Raw genomic sequence first — 15,548 nt, forward strand, 5'->3', positions numbered from 1 at the left:
CTCATTATGTTTACCTGTCTGGCCCTCATTATTGGCTCTATATTAGTTCCTGTCTCTTGTGTTATAGTTTGTCGGTTATTAAAAGGATACTCCACCCCAAAATAAAAATTTTGTAATTAATCACTTACCTTCATGTCGTTCCAAACCCATAAAGCTTAGTTTCTCTTCAGAACACAATTTAAGATATTTTGGATGAAAACCGGGAGGCTTGTGACTGTCCCATAGAGTGCCAAGTAAGTTACCAGCTGTCAACAATTCCTTTTTTTAACAGTCTCTGGCTCTCCACATCACTCTAAATGCTCAGCTGCGCCACAAGGATGCACTGTTTCTATGTGTATTTATGCTTTGATTTGAAAGAAAACAGCGGATCCTTGTGGTTTGGCTATTATTTTTGTCTTCGTCCTCGTTCGTTCGTTCGTTCCCTCGTGCACCAAACCATTACAGAATAACCGACCAAAAAGATGTGATACCCCTCTCAGTTTTATTTCCACTTTTCCAAAGTGTTTTATTTTCAGTTATGGATTATTTAAAATCTCCTTCCCCTTATTTAACTCTGACACTATCCAGATGTCCTCCTCCTGCTGGACCGCAACCTGGACAGCAGTTTCTGTGGATTCTTCCTGGCAAGCTTCAACGAGGTGTGGAGAGCATGGCTATCTGGAGGTGGACCTCGGGAATCATTCGCCGCTTTTGTGGAGTGGGTGCTGGTGAGCAACAAATCGCCTTTGAGCATCATTATCGCCAAGTAGCATCTCACCAGTCCCACTCCAGAACCAGAGCCCAGCAAACCATCACCCCGCTGTGCGGAGCCGAAGCCAGAGCCCACCACGACAAATGAGTCATTACCGAAGAGAGCGACAGAGCTAAGGATTGCCTCTGAGCTTGAACGGGACGCATCTGACCAGGTGCGAGAGCCGGCAAATGAGTGTGCACCAGTGGCATATGCAAGGGAGCCTGAGGGCTTGGAGGAAAGCTTCGCCCACTGCACCACCACTGAGGGTGAGCTGTGCTGAACTCTGAGGAATCTATTGACTTTAACAGGGATTTATTAACATGGTCCCTGACTCTGCCTCAGCCGGTCGATCCTTCGGCTCCGCCATGGCTCCTAGCTCCCTCGTCTCCACCATGGCCCATCAGTCCACCAGCTCTTTTTGTTAATGCTTAAAAACCAAAAAGATTAATATAGTCCCAATGCAATTGAAGAAAGATATCTTATGTTTTACAAGTGTGACATATTTGCTAAAATGCAAGAATGTTTGTACTTTGTGTTTATCAGCAGCTTAGAACAATCAGATTTTATCCAAATATGATCAAAACATAACAGGATTCATTTATTATAGCTTTTGAGCATCATGTCAAGAAATAGGCCTATAAACAGGCAATTGTACCACTTTAATGAAAAAAAAAAAAACACCAGGTTGACATGCATTTAATACGTGTTTATACTTTATTTATTTTATTTTTTTCTCTATGCCAGATATAGATGTATATTTTTTCCCTCCACAAAGAAATCTTTATATGGACTACTATTTCACTTCTAGTTTGTGGAAAAAAGACTTCATTTTACATATCAACGCGTTTCGATTACGCAGCAACATTGCTGAATAATGACAGTGTAAACTATCACAGAGTACACATATTTACAAACAGACGTCTTAACAGTATTATAGCAAAAGCAACCCCCTGAAGTTTATAAATCAAAGACAGTGTGAAAAAATTACATGTGACATTAAAAAGTAGGGGAAGTACAACCTTAAGTTTTGCAAAAGACATCTATGATTAGGCAACAGTTACACATCCCTTCTGCTTTTGAACAGACAAACGCAACAAGTAGTAGCATTTTAACAATTGATGCAAGATATATATCATATAATATATTCAAAATGCAATTTATGGAAACCACATACTGTACTTGTTCAGTTTTTTTCACACTTTACCAAAAGCCTGTCTTTAGTAGCATCTGCTGATTTTGTCTGTGTATTACATGGTGAGGTTGTTTTTTCCCTCCTAAACACAGAGCTGATCTTCTGTCTGCTCTGAGACGAGCCGTAGTAGTACAGCAGAGGGTCCAGAAAAACACTTGTGCTCCCCAAACACACAGCCAACAGGTAAGCTGCATATGATGAATCTCCCTGGCCACTGTTGTTTCCAGTAGCTAAAACATAACAGTGGTACCACAGGAAACCATTGGTTGGAGCAAAGCACAACACAAACTCGGTCAGCACGGCGATAGCCATAATCACAGCTCTCCTTCGGCTGCCTGAAGATGAGGATGATGTAGTTAAGAGATCAGACTTTACACGAAGCGCATATATGATGGTGGAGTAGCTCACTAAGGTGATGATTAGTGGCACAAAGTAGTATAGGCAGGAGAGGATGAAGAACATGTACACATAATACATTACTGTAGTGTAATTTTTGCTTAGCACATCATGGCACGTGATCCCCACATTTTCAGTCCTAACTGTTTGTCTCACTAAGAGAAGTGGCACTGTACCAGCGATCGCCAGCAGCCAGACCAGCGCACATATGAATGTGGTTTTCCTTGTGCTCCTCCAGGTCAGAGAGGGGATGGGAAACACCACGGCCAGCAGCCTGTCCACACTCATGCACATCATCAGCAGTATGGAGCAGTACATGTAGCAGTAGTAAGCTGCACTGATCACACGACACGCCGCCTCACCGAACACCCAATCTGAAGCGTTCAGCTGGTAGTGGATCTTCAGAGGCAGCAGAAGAGTGAAGAGCAGGTCCACACATGCCAGGTGAGACATGTAGATCACAGCTGGTTTCTTCTCTCGAATCTTACAGGTGAACGTCACCAAGGCCAAAGCATTCAGGGGCAAACTAATGAGGATGGTGATGATGTAGAATGAGGGCATGATGCGTGTGACCACTGGGCCTTTGAGGAAGTCAACAGCCTCGTCTGAGATGGACAATATGTCATTACTGTTCTCATTCTTAGAAGTGCCTAAAAACGCACCTCTATGACGGAATTCGTTGTCAATACCTGTAACCAGCACAAAACAGCACAAGGAAAGTTATCACACTAATACCAGACAATAACGAAATCAACTTTAACACATGAACAGCTAAACTGAATGACTCAAGGAATGGTGTGGTTTGATAATTAAGTCACTGCGCCCAGAGTTTTATGAGGAGGCGATTTTGTATGCATTTGAATCATATAAAAACATAGCATTATTAAAAAAAAAAGTTAAGTGTGCACCCCTAAACATAACTGTCAGTGGTTATAGTTATGAATTGCTATAAGATTGTGTTGCATATTACTATGTGTTAATGAAGAGTCCAGATTAACAATGTTTTTGTTGCAAGATGGTGGAACACAGCCAGAATCTGTAATCAACACAAAAGACCATTAGTGAAAGCTCACATATTACCATCAGACAATAATTAGGAGGTGACATTTGCTAAAAGGCTTTGATGGAGTTTATGTAATATTAAAGTAATTGAAATTCAAGCTTCAGGATATTTATAGTGCATCAATACACTTGATGCTTAGGGGAAGTCGTGGCCTACTGGTTAAAGGATTGGACTCCCAATCGAAGGGTTGTGAGTTCTACTCTCGGGCCAGACGGAATTGTGGGTGGGGGTAGTGCATGTACAGTTCTCTCTCCACCTTCAATACCATGACTTAGGTGCCCTTGAGCAAGGCATCGAACCCCCAACTGCTCCCCGGGCGCCGCAGCATAAATGGCTGCCCACTGCTCCGGGTGTGTGCTCACAGTGTGTGTGTGTGTGTGTGTGTGTGTGTGTGTGTGTTCACTGCTCTGTGTGTGTGCATTTCGGATGGGTTAAATGCAGAGCACAAATTCTGAGTATGGGTCACCATACTTGGCTGAATGTCACTTCACTACACCTCACTTGAGAAAATAAGAAATAAATTGAGAAATAAAATATGACACACCAATTGGCAATGTTAAATGAAACCTTCACCACTAATAGAAACCATGAATAATCAAATTTCTATCTCACATCTTTATTATATACAGCGCAGTGTTTTCAACTGAAACTAACATTAAACTATTAAAAAATATTTTTTGTTACTGAAATGAAACTGGAATGAATTAAAATCTAAATATAAGATATAAACTTAGAAATTTGACTGAAATTTAAGTTGAACTGGGAAAATAAATGAATAAATAAAAAAAAAAACACAGATCACAGTTGGTTTCTTCTCTACACTCCTTAAAGTGAACTTCAACTCCAAAGCATTCAGGGGCAAACTAATGAGATGAAGGTGTAGAACGAGGGCATAATGCGTCTGACCATCAAGCATTCAAGGAAATCAATAGCCTCATCTGAGATAGCAAATGTGTTCAAGACATGTGGTTTCATTGTCTTTTTTTATATTCAGATGATAATTGCAGGCAGGCTTGAAAAAAACTTGCATTTGTCCATCCTGATCTATGGAAGTAGAGCTACATGTACACTAACTAAACCTGTAACAAGAACACCAACAGTGAAAGTTCTTGTGAGGCACATCATATACAAACTTTTATAAATACTTTAAATGAAATTAACAATGGTCATTGAACTGCAAAGTGGCAAGAAGATAGAGAACACAAATAGTGTAGTTTGTTGAAGGGGTAACCCACAAACGCAATCCTAATAGCAGACAAAGGTCAAATATGCAAACCAAAAACAATTACAGAATAAGGGGCTGGAGCAAACGTAGTCATCCAGAAAACAGTTAACACAACAAGACCAGGAACCAAGACACAGGAGAACAAGGCACAGAATTGCAGATACACATACATAGCAAGGTCTGCAAGTGAGAACCAGGCTTATATAGGCGGAGCTAACCATACTAATGAGACACAGGTGTAACCAATGATTGCTGATGAGACCATCAGAGGATTGTAGAGAACAAAGTCCTGGATAAAGTGGCAGAAAGCTGGGATGGAGTGCCCTCTAGTGGACAACCAGGGGACCCAGCAGGTGATCAGAACAACAAGGCAATCAAAGGCTAGACTTACAGTATGTATAAACTCTGCCAGAGGATTTCTTAACACAGTTTCAGTGTTAAAGGTTAAAATGGAAATTTTGTCTGTATTTACTCCCCCTCACATGGTAAACAACAACAGCAACATACATTTATTCATCTTCATCTTTTAATGATACCTGAGAGTTTTCTGTCCCTCCATTAGAAGTCCACGCAACCAAAACTTGGAAGATCCAAAAAGCTCATAAAAGCATTGTTAAACCAATCAATATGAATTTGTTTTCTGTATGTTGAGATTCAGGTGTGGACATTTATTGGAGGAACAGGAACCTCTCAGTGGCAGAGTGACAGTATTTCAAATACATGTTTTTGTATTTTAAATTCTTAAAAAAAAAAAAAAAAAAAAAAACATCATGTAGTTTGCATTTAAACTTTTAATCTGAGTATTTTTTAATTTTCAAAAAACAAAAAAAAAAAAGTATCAACCTCCTTAATAAACTGCTGATTTCCTGAAGGAATGGACAATATTACTATTTTGTATTTAAATACCTTAAAAAAAAATCCAATTTATTTTGTATTTAAATACATTAATCTTAGTACATTTTAGTTTTTAGTATTTCTGTATACTTGATAAAGGTAATCAGAAGTCTGATTAAGTTTGGCAAAAAGTATTTGATGTATTTTGAAACTACAAAAATACTAAGATTAAATTTATTTATATACAAAATAGTATATTTTGAAATACTGCCCATCTCTTGTTACACTATACATTTTTTTTATTTTGTGATTATCTACCTGGTGACCCTGAACTGAGATCATCAGACATCTGCTTTGAAGACTCGCCATCATCAGTTGGCTCATCAGTCTGTTCAAAGCTGCTTACAGAGCTCTCTGCAACCAAACATGTCAAAACACCATCAGTGAAAACACAAGCTACTAGACAATTTTCTATATTTGCAAAGAGGCCTTTACAATGTCAAGAGTAAACATTTCTGTTAGCAGCCCATCTCTTAGCTGTTGGATCACTTTTAATTTCAGGCAGATTCTTTAATGATTCTGAAGACAGAAACAAAAACTCATAAGACATGCAGAGTCAAAGCATTACTAAGACTTCACTGTTCACAGGAAATGACTAGATGTGATCTAAATGCAATGAAAGCTCTTTATGTAAAATATAATATGAATAAAGTGGCATAACAGCAACACTTTGATTTGTAGATATCAGTGCATTGTAAATAATTCATATGAAACTCTAGCATACATAACACATTCAAAAAGCATGCAGTACTTGTCAGTGGCGGGACATTTAAAGGGATAGTTCACCCAAAAATAAAAAAATCAGAAGATATTTTTAAGAATATTGGTAATCTAACAGCTACTGTTGGAACATCATGAGGGTGAGTAAAGTATGAAAGAAATTAAATTTTTTTGTAAACTATCCTTTAAGTGCAGTTTAACCTTGCTGAATTTAAATGTCAGTTTAAATGAGTCGTTTACACTTGTTGTTGTAGAAACACACCTATATTAACCTGTATACATAGAAAAATTGTTTTTTTGTTTTGTTTTTTTTTGTATGGTGGCAATATGGTACTTGAAGTTAACATGGTAATTGGTGTACCATAAAAACACCATATGAAAATGAAGCCAATTAAAAAAAAAAAAAATAGTAAATGAAAATGATACCATAGTATATGAAAATAAAGCCAATTTAAAGTATAAAATCAACACAAAACAAGCTTACTCAGATAATATGATAAGGTCAAGGTTTCATCTGCACAGTTAAACACCGTCAAAAGACTGTAATTAAAAGGCAAACTTCTGTCATGCACAGCTGCACTCATGTACTTACCGTTAAAGGTCGCAGTATATGCATGCAGAAGTACAAAGAAAAACAAAATAGTTTTGATCCCCATGAATACCGACCAGGGTTCACTTTCAAACTGTAGATGAGTCTCAGTACAGACAGTGCTTCTTCACTCTCTGAGTGCTCAGTCTCTTCTGTGAGGAGAGTCTTGGATTTAGATATGATGACATCACTGGACCCTCCACCTCCACTGAGCCTATATTTATTGCTATTCATTGCTACAACCTACAGAGAGAATGAGAAATCCAGCTTTAATTGACAGACATCACAGCTCCAAATGAGAGATAAACAAATCATGGTTTATTTTTATATTTTCCCTAAAACTCCAAAATTATTTCATTATATTATGCCTTGATGTGCCTAAAAGCCTGCCTTCATAGAGTATTAAATATTTTCAGTTTATTTGGCTGCCGGGACAACTTCTGTAATTTTTGCAGTTTATATCAGCAGTATATGTACATTCATTTGTAATCCATTTTTGTTGTTGTTCACAGGCTACCCACACACATCTTGATAAACCTTCTTCATCGTTTATGATCCATTGGTTGTTAACTAAATATTAAACTATTCAGTGCACTTTTGCTGTAGGCCTATTTTGACTGTTTTCTAAAATATGACGTTGATGAAATGAGAACTCTCATGTTTTGTTTTATTTTATTTGTCACATTTATACAAATTGTAAGTACAGTAGATTATAAAAAGGGGAAGTTACACTCATCAGCATTGCAAATGCGTGTTTACATATTGCAAAAGAAAGCATGACTATACAAACTTTACAAACACCTTCATTTTTTAGATACAAACTAAAGGCATTTTAATAAAAATACAATGTTTTCAAATTTCAAAGACACAATATGATTGTATATATGCTATAGGATATATTATTGTACACAGACAAATATTACAAATATACATATCAAGCAGTCATTTAAAACTGGCACTTGAAGACACTGAACATCAATTATCTGACATTTTTTTAATTAATCTTTAGAACAAAACAATAACCATCATATCCCAGCTTAAAGTGTTCAGCTCAGGTTAGAGGTTTTTGTTTGACTGGTTGTGTTTGTTGGTATAGTTGTGCTTTTTGTCTTTCTCCAGCAAATCAGAGAGCTTCCCCTCCTCGCTGCTGCCTCTGGTGGCTAAACAAACACATTGGTACAGCAAGATGCCATTGGTTGGTGGTGCAAAGGACATTACAATCCCATCAGCACAACTATAGCTGTAATCACAGCTCTCCTTCGCTTGTTTGTGGATGATGTTGCCAAACAATCAGACTTTACACAGAGCACATATATGATGGTGGAATAGCTCGCTCAAGGTGAAGCCCAGTGGCAAGAAGAAGTGCAGGCAGGAGAGGATGAGAACAGGTACACACACAGACGTGTGTGATACAGTGTTCATTTAAAAAAAAAAAAAGTGATTTAGTTTTAGTCATAGGCTTTTGACAAAAATGCCATTTAGTTTAAGTCATATATTAGTCATAAATCTACAGTAAATTTAGTCGGCTAAAATCTAATGGGTTACAATGCAATTATTAAGCATTTCTCTACAATTTATAAATTCATTATATAGGTTTAGTGATTTATCATAATAGACCGATTTAACTGTGGTGACACACAACATGCCTTTATGTTAAAATGAAATAAAACCACTTCTCATAAAGATCAAGAAGATGTTCTTCCAGATGAATGAAACACCAATGGTTATACAGGCTAATTATGCACACTTTATAGCAACTTGTTTATCATATTCTTCATTCTTTCAAGCAGACATATTCATTTATATAAATACATTTAGATTAATCTTTAGGGCTACTAAATTTCTTCAGTCAAGAGCAGCGTGTGATTTTCTTTCTTTCTTTTGTTGCTTGATTAACATAAATTATTATTTTTATTTTTTTTCCTCCACGAAGAAATCTTTACATGGACTACTATTTCACTAGTTTATTAAAAAAATAAATCAAGACCTCATTTCTTTGAAAATCATTTTACCTTCCCTCATTTTACATATCAATGCTTTTCCAGTTCTCAGCAACATTACTGAGGAATGACTACAATCAATGTAAACTACAATCACAGAGTACAGATATTTACATATAGAAGTCTTAACAGTATTATAGCTAAAACAACCTGCTGAGGTCTGAGTCAAAGATCGTCTGAAATAAAAATTAAGTGACTTTAAAAAATAGGGAAGTTAAACCATATCTAAGTTTTGCAAAATACATTAATGGCTAGGCAACTGTTACATGTTCCTTCTGCTTTTGATCAGACAAACTCAACAAGTACAGTAGTAGCATTTTAACAATTCATGCAAGATATCATTTCATTATAAAACATCAAAAATGCAAGTTATGGAAAACCAAAAGCCTGATTTTAGTAGCATCTGTGGATTTTGTCTGTGTGTTACATGATGAGGTTGTTTTTTCCCTCCTAAACACAGAGCTGATCTTCTGTCTGCTCTGAGACGAGCCGTAGTAGTACAGCAGAGGGTCCAGAAAAACACTTGTGCTCCCCAAACACAAAGCCAACAGGTAAGCAGAATATGATGAATCCTCATCCTCACTGTTGTTTCCAGTTGCTAAAATATAACAGTGGTACCACAGGATGCAATTGGATGGAGCAAAGCACAATCCAAACTCAGTCAGAACGGCGATAGCCATAATCACAGCTCTCCTTCGACTGCCTGAAGATGAGGGTGATATAGCTAAGAGATCAGACTTTACACGGAGCACATATATGATGATGGAGTAGCTCACTAAGGTGATGATTAGTGGCACAAAGAAGTAGACGCAGGTTAGGGTGAAGAACAGGTACACATACAGCTTGTAATGGATCTGCACATCATGACAGGTGATGCCCACATCCTTGATCTCGAATGTTTGTCTTATTGAGAGAAGTGGCACTGTACCAGCGATCGCCAGCAGCCAGACCAGCACACATACATGGGTTGCATGCAATGCCATATTTGCTAAAATGCAAGAATGTTTGTACTTTGTGTTTATCAGCAGCTTAGAACAATCAGATTTTATCCAAATATGAACAAAACATAACAGGATTAATTTATTATTGCTTCTTAGCATCTGGTCAAGAAATAGGCCTATAAACAGGCAATTGTACCACTTTAATGAAAAAAAAAAACACCAGGTTGACATGCATTTAATACGTGTTTATACTTTATTTATTTTATTTTTTTCTCTATGCCAGATATATATATATATTTTTCCCTCCACAAAGAAATCTTTATATGGACTACTATTTCACTTCTAGTTTGTGGAAAAAAGACCTCATTTTACATATCAACGCTTTTCGATTACGCAGCAACATTGCTGAATAATGACAGTGTAAACTATCACGGAGTACACATATTTACAAACAGACGTCTTAACAGTATTATAGCAAAAGCAACCCCCTGAAGTTTATAAATCAAAGACAGTGTGAAAAAATTACATGTGACATTAAAAAGTAGGGGAAGTACAACCTTAAGTTTTGCAAAAGACATCTATGATTAGGCAACAGTTACACATCCCTTCTGCTTTTGAACAGACAAACGCAACAAGTAGTAGCATTTTAACAATTGATGCAAGATATTTATCATATAATATATTCAAAATGCAATTTATGGAAACCACATACTGTACTTGTTCAGTTTTTTTCACACTTTACCAAAAGCCTGTCTTTAGTAGCATCTGTGGATTTTGTCTGTGTATTACATGGTGAGGTTGTTTTTTCCCTCCTAAACACAGAGCTGATCTTCTGTCTGCTCTGAGACGAGCCGTAGTAGTACAGCAGAGGGTCCAGAAAAACACTTGTGCTCCCCAAACACACAGCCAACAGGTAAGCTGCATATGATGAATCTCCCTGGCCACTGTTGTTTCCAGTAGCTAAAACATAACAGTGGTACCACAGGAAACCATTGGTTGGAGCAAAGCACAACACAAACTCAGTCAGCACAGCGATAGCCATAATCACAGCTCTCCTTCGGCTGCCTGAAGATGAGGATGATGTAGTTAAGAGATCAGACTTTACACGAAGCGCATATATGATGGTGGAGTAGCTCACTAAGGTGATGATTAGTGGCACAAAGTAGTATAGGCAGGAGAGGATGAAGAACATGTACACATAATACATTACTGTAGTGTAATTTTTGCTTAGCACATCATGGCACGTGATCCCCACATTTTCAGTCTTAACTGTTTGTCTCACTAAGAGAAGTGGCACTGTACCAGCGATCGCCAGCAGCCAGACCAGCGCACATATGAATGTGGCTTTCCTTGTGCTCCTCCAGGTCAGAGAGGGGATGGGAAACACCACGGCCAGCAGCCTGTCCACACTCATGCACATCATCAGCAGTATGGAGCAGTACATGTAGCAGTAGTAAGCTGCACTGATCACACGACACACCGCCTCACCGAACACCCAATCTGAAGCGTTCAGCTGGTAGTGGATCTTCAGAGGCAGCAGCAGGGTGAAGAGCAGGTCCACACACGCCAGGTGAGACATGTAGATCACAGCTGGTTTCTTCTCTCGAATCTTACAGGTGAATGTTACCAAGGCCAAAGCATTCAGGGGCAAACTAATGAGGATGATGATGATGTAGAATGAGGGCATGATGCGTGTGACCACTGGGCCTTTGAGGAAGTCAACAGCCTCGTCTGAGATGGACAATATGTCATTACTGGTCTTATTCATAGTGCCTGGAAACCCACCTGGACCAGGGAAATTGTTGTCATTACCTGTAACCAGCACAAAACAGCACAAGGAAAGTTATCATACTAATACCAGACAATAACGAAATCAACTTTAACACATGAACAGCTACACTGAATGACTCAAGGAATGGTGTGGTTTGATAATTAAGCCACTGCGCCCAGAATTTTATGAGGAGGCGATTTTGTATGCATTTGAATCATATAAAAACATAGCATTATTAAAAAAAAAAGTTAAGTGTGCACCCCTAAACATAACTGTCAGTGGTTATAGTTATGAATTGCTATAAGATTGTGTTGCATATTACTCTGTGTTAATGAAGAGTCCAGATTAACGATGTTTTTGTTGCAAGATGGTGGAACACAGCCAGAATCTGTAATCAACACAAAAGACCATTAGTGAAAGCTCACATATAACCATCAGACAATAATTAGGAGGCGACATTTGCTAAAAGGCTTTGATGGAGTTTATGTAATATTAAAGTAATTGAAATTCAAGCTTCAGGATATTTATAGTGCATCAATACACTTGATGCTTATGAGGGATGGTAAATAAAATATGACACACCAATTGGCAATGTTAAATGAAACCTTCACCACTAATAGAAACCATGAATAATCAAATTTCTATCTCACATCTTTATTATATACAGCACAGTGTTTTCAACTGAAACTAACATTAAACTATTAAAAAATATTTTTTGTTACTGAAATGAAACTGGAATGAATTAAAATCTAAATATAAGATATAAACTTAGAAATTTGACTGAAATTTAAGTTGAACTGGGAAAATAAATGAATAAACTGAAAAAAACCTAAAGATAAATATAGATATAATAAAAAAAAAAAAAAACACAGATCACAGTTGGTTTCTTTTCTACACTCCTTAAAGTGAACTTCAACTCCAAAGCATTCAGGGGCAAACTAATGAGATGAAGGTGTAGAACGAGGGCATAATGCGTCTGACCATCAAACATTCAAGGAAATCAATAGCCTCATCTGAGATAGCAAATGTGTTCAAGACATGTGGTTTCATTGTCTTTTTTTATATTCAGATGATAATTGCAGGCAGGCTTGAAAAAAACTTGCATTTGTCCATCCTGATCTATGGAAGTAGAGCTACATGTACACTAACTAAACCTGTAACAAGAACACCAACAGTGAAAGTTCTTGTGAGGCACATCATATACAAACTTTTATAAATACTTTAAATGAAATTAACAATGGTCATTGAACTGCAAAGTGGCAAGAAGATAGAGAACACAAATAGTGTAGTTTGTTGAAGGGGTAATCCACAAACGCAATCCTAATAGCAGACAAAGGTCAAATATGCAAACCAAAAACAATTACAGAATAAGGGGCTGGAGCAAACGTAGTCATCCAGAAAACAGTTAACACAACAAGACCAGGAACCAAGACACACGAGAACAAGGCACAGAATTGCAGATACACATACATAGCAAGGTCTGCAAGTGAGAACCAGGCTTATATAGGCGGAGCTAACCATACTAATGAGACACAGGTGTAACCAATGATTGCTGATGAGACCATCAGAGGATTGTAGAGAACAAAGTCCTGGATAAAGTGGCAGAAGGCTGGGATGGAGTGCCCTCTAGTGGACAACCAGGGGACCCAGCAGGTGATCAGAACAACAAGGCAATCAAAGGCTAGACTTACAGTATGTATAAACTCTGCCAGAGGATTTCTTAACAAAGTTTCAGTGTTAAAGGGTAAAATGGAAATTTTGTCTGTATTTACTCACCCTCACATGGTAAACAACAACAACATACATTTATTAATCTTCATCTTTTAATGATACCTGAGAGTTTTCTGTCCCTCCATTAAAAGTCCACGCAACCAAAACTTGGAAGATCCAAAAAGCTCATAAAAGCATTGTTAAACCAATCAATATGAATTTGTTTTCTGTATGTTGAGATTCAGGTGTGGACATTTATTGGAGGAACAGAAACCTCTCAGTGGCAGAGTGACAGTATTTCAAATACATGTTTTTGTATTTTAAATTCTTAAAAAAAAAAAAAAAAAAAAAAATCATGTAGTTTGCATTTAAACATTTAATCTGAGTATTTTTAAATTTTCAAAAAACAAAAAAAAAGTATCTCCTTAATAAACTGCTGATTTCCTGAAGGAATGGACAATATTACTATTTTGTATTTAAATACCTTTAGAAAAAAAGTCAAATTTATTTTGTATTTAAATACATTAATCTTAGTACATTTTAGTTTTTAGTATTTCTGTATACTTGATAAAGGTAATCAGAAGTCTGATTAAGTTTGGCAAAAAGTATTTGATGTATTTTGAAACTACAAAAATACTAAGATTAAATTTATTTATATACAAAATAGTATATTTTGAAATACTGCCCATCTCTTGTTACAGTATAATTTTTTTTATTTTGTGATTATCTACCTGGTGACCCTGAACCGAGATCATCAGACATCTGCGTTGAAGACTTGTTGTCATCATTGATATTTTTTACAATGTTGGTAATCTAACAGCTACTGTTGACTTCCCTTGTATCGATAAAAATTATGACATTTCTCATGATATCTTCGTTTATTTTTCCCAAAAGCGAGAAAGCCGTACATGTTTGGAACATCATGAGGGTGAGTAAAGTATGAAAGAAATTTTTTTTTTTTTTGTAAACTATCCTTTAAGTGCAGTTTAACCTTGCTGAATTAAAATGTCAGTTTAAATTAGTTGTTTACACTTGTTGTTGTAGAAACACACCTATATTAACCTGTATACATAGAAAAAAATTTATGTTTTTTTTTTTTTGTATGGTGGCAATATGGTACTTGAAGTTAATATGGTAATTGGTGTACCATAAAAACACCATATATAAATGAAGCCAATTTAAAAATAAATAGCATAGTAAATGAAAATGATACATTAATATATGAAAAAATCAAGCCAATTTAAAGTATAAAATCAACACAAAACAAGCTTACACAGATAATATGGTCAAGGTTTCATCTGCACAGTTAAACACTGTCAAAAGACTGTAATTAAAAGGCAAACTTCTGTCATGCACAGCTGCACTCATGTACTTACCGTTAAAGGTGGCAGTATATGCATGCAGAAGTACAAAGAAAAACCAAATAGTTTTGACCCCCATGAATACCGACCAGGGTTCACTTTCAAACTGTAGATGAGTCTCAGTACAGACAGTGCTTCTTCACTCTCTGAGTGCTCAGTCTCTTCTGTGAGGAGAGTCTTGGATTTAGATATGATGACATCACTGGACCCCCCACCCTCCACTGAGCCTCTATTTATTGCTATTCATTGCTACAACCTACAGAAAGAATGAGAAATCCAGCTTTAATTGACAGACATCACAGCTCCAAATGAGAGATAAACAAATCATGGTTTATTTTGATATTTTCCCTAAAACTCGAAAATTATTTCTTTATATTATGCCTTGATGTGCCTAAAAGCCTGCCTTCATACAGTATTAAATATTTTCAGTTTATTTGGCTGCCGGGACAACTTCTGTCATTTTTGTAGTTTATATCAGCAGTATATGTACATTCATTTGTAATCCATTTTTGTTGTTGTTCACAGGCTACCCACACACATCTTGATAAACCTTCTTCATCGTTTATGATCCATTGGTTGTTAACTAAATATTAAACTATTCAGTGCACTTTTGCTGTAGGCCTATTTTGACTGTTTTCTAAAATATGACGTTGATGAAATGAGAACTCTCATGTTTTGTTTTATTTTATTTGTCACATTTATACAAATTGTAAGTACAGTAGATTATAAAAAGGGGAAGTTACACTCATCAGCATTGCAACATAATGAGTGTTTACATATTGCAAAAGAAAGCATGACTATACAAACTTTACAAACACCTTCATTTTTTAGATACAAACTAAAGGCATTTTAATAAAAATACAATGTTTTCAAATTTCAAAGACACAATATGATTGTATATATGCTATAGGATATATTATTGTACACAGACAAATATTACAAATATACATATC

General features: G+C 36.5%; 1 protein-coding gene and 1 long non-coding RNA gene across 4 annotated transcripts; one reads left to right on the forward strand and one right to left on the reverse strand.

The window, feature by feature from the left end:
• Positions 1-1,482: 1,482 nt before the first annotated feature.
• On the reverse strand, positions 1,483-14,771 carry LOC113064373 (proteinase-activated receptor 1-like). 3 transcript variants are annotated; one of them, XM_026235137.1, is made up of 3 exons: positions 14,611-14,771; positions 5,762-5,857; positions 1,483-3,010 (listed from the first exon to the last, which is right to left on the reverse strand). In XM_026235137.1, exons 1-3 carry the CDS (start codon positions 14,672-14,674, stop codon positions 1,917-1,919), a joined length of 1,254 nt encoding a protein of 417 aa, XP_026090922.1. In that variant the 5' UTR covers positions 14,675-14,771; the 3' UTR covers positions 1,483-1,916. The 3 variants fall into 3 exon arrangements, with proteins under 3 accessions (XP_026090922.1, XP_026090921.1, XP_026090923.1); XM_026235136.1 differs by lacking the exon at positions 14,611-14,771 and adding an exon at positions 6,816-6,983; XM_026235138.1 differs by lacking the exons at positions 1,483-3,010; positions 5,762-5,857 and adding exons at positions 10,009-11,565; positions 11,847-11,912 and having other exon boundaries at positions 14,611-14,768.
• Positions 12,569-15,208, forward strand: LOC113064374 (uncharacterized). Its single transcript, XR_003278814.1, has 3 exons — positions 12,569-13,216; positions 14,129-14,162; positions 15,121-15,208. It is a non-coding gene; the product is annotated as an uncharacterized LOC113064374 (long non-coding RNA).
• The last annotated feature ends 340 nt before the right edge of the window (positions 15,209-15,548 follow it).

This window comes from Carassius auratus, chromosome 46 (genome assembly GCF_003368295.1).
Source record: "Carassius auratus strain Wakin chromosome 46, ASM336829v1, whole genome shotgun sequence".
Taxonomy (NCBI): Eukaryota; Metazoa; Chordata; class Actinopteri; order Cypriniformes; family Cyprinidae; genus Carassius; species Carassius auratus.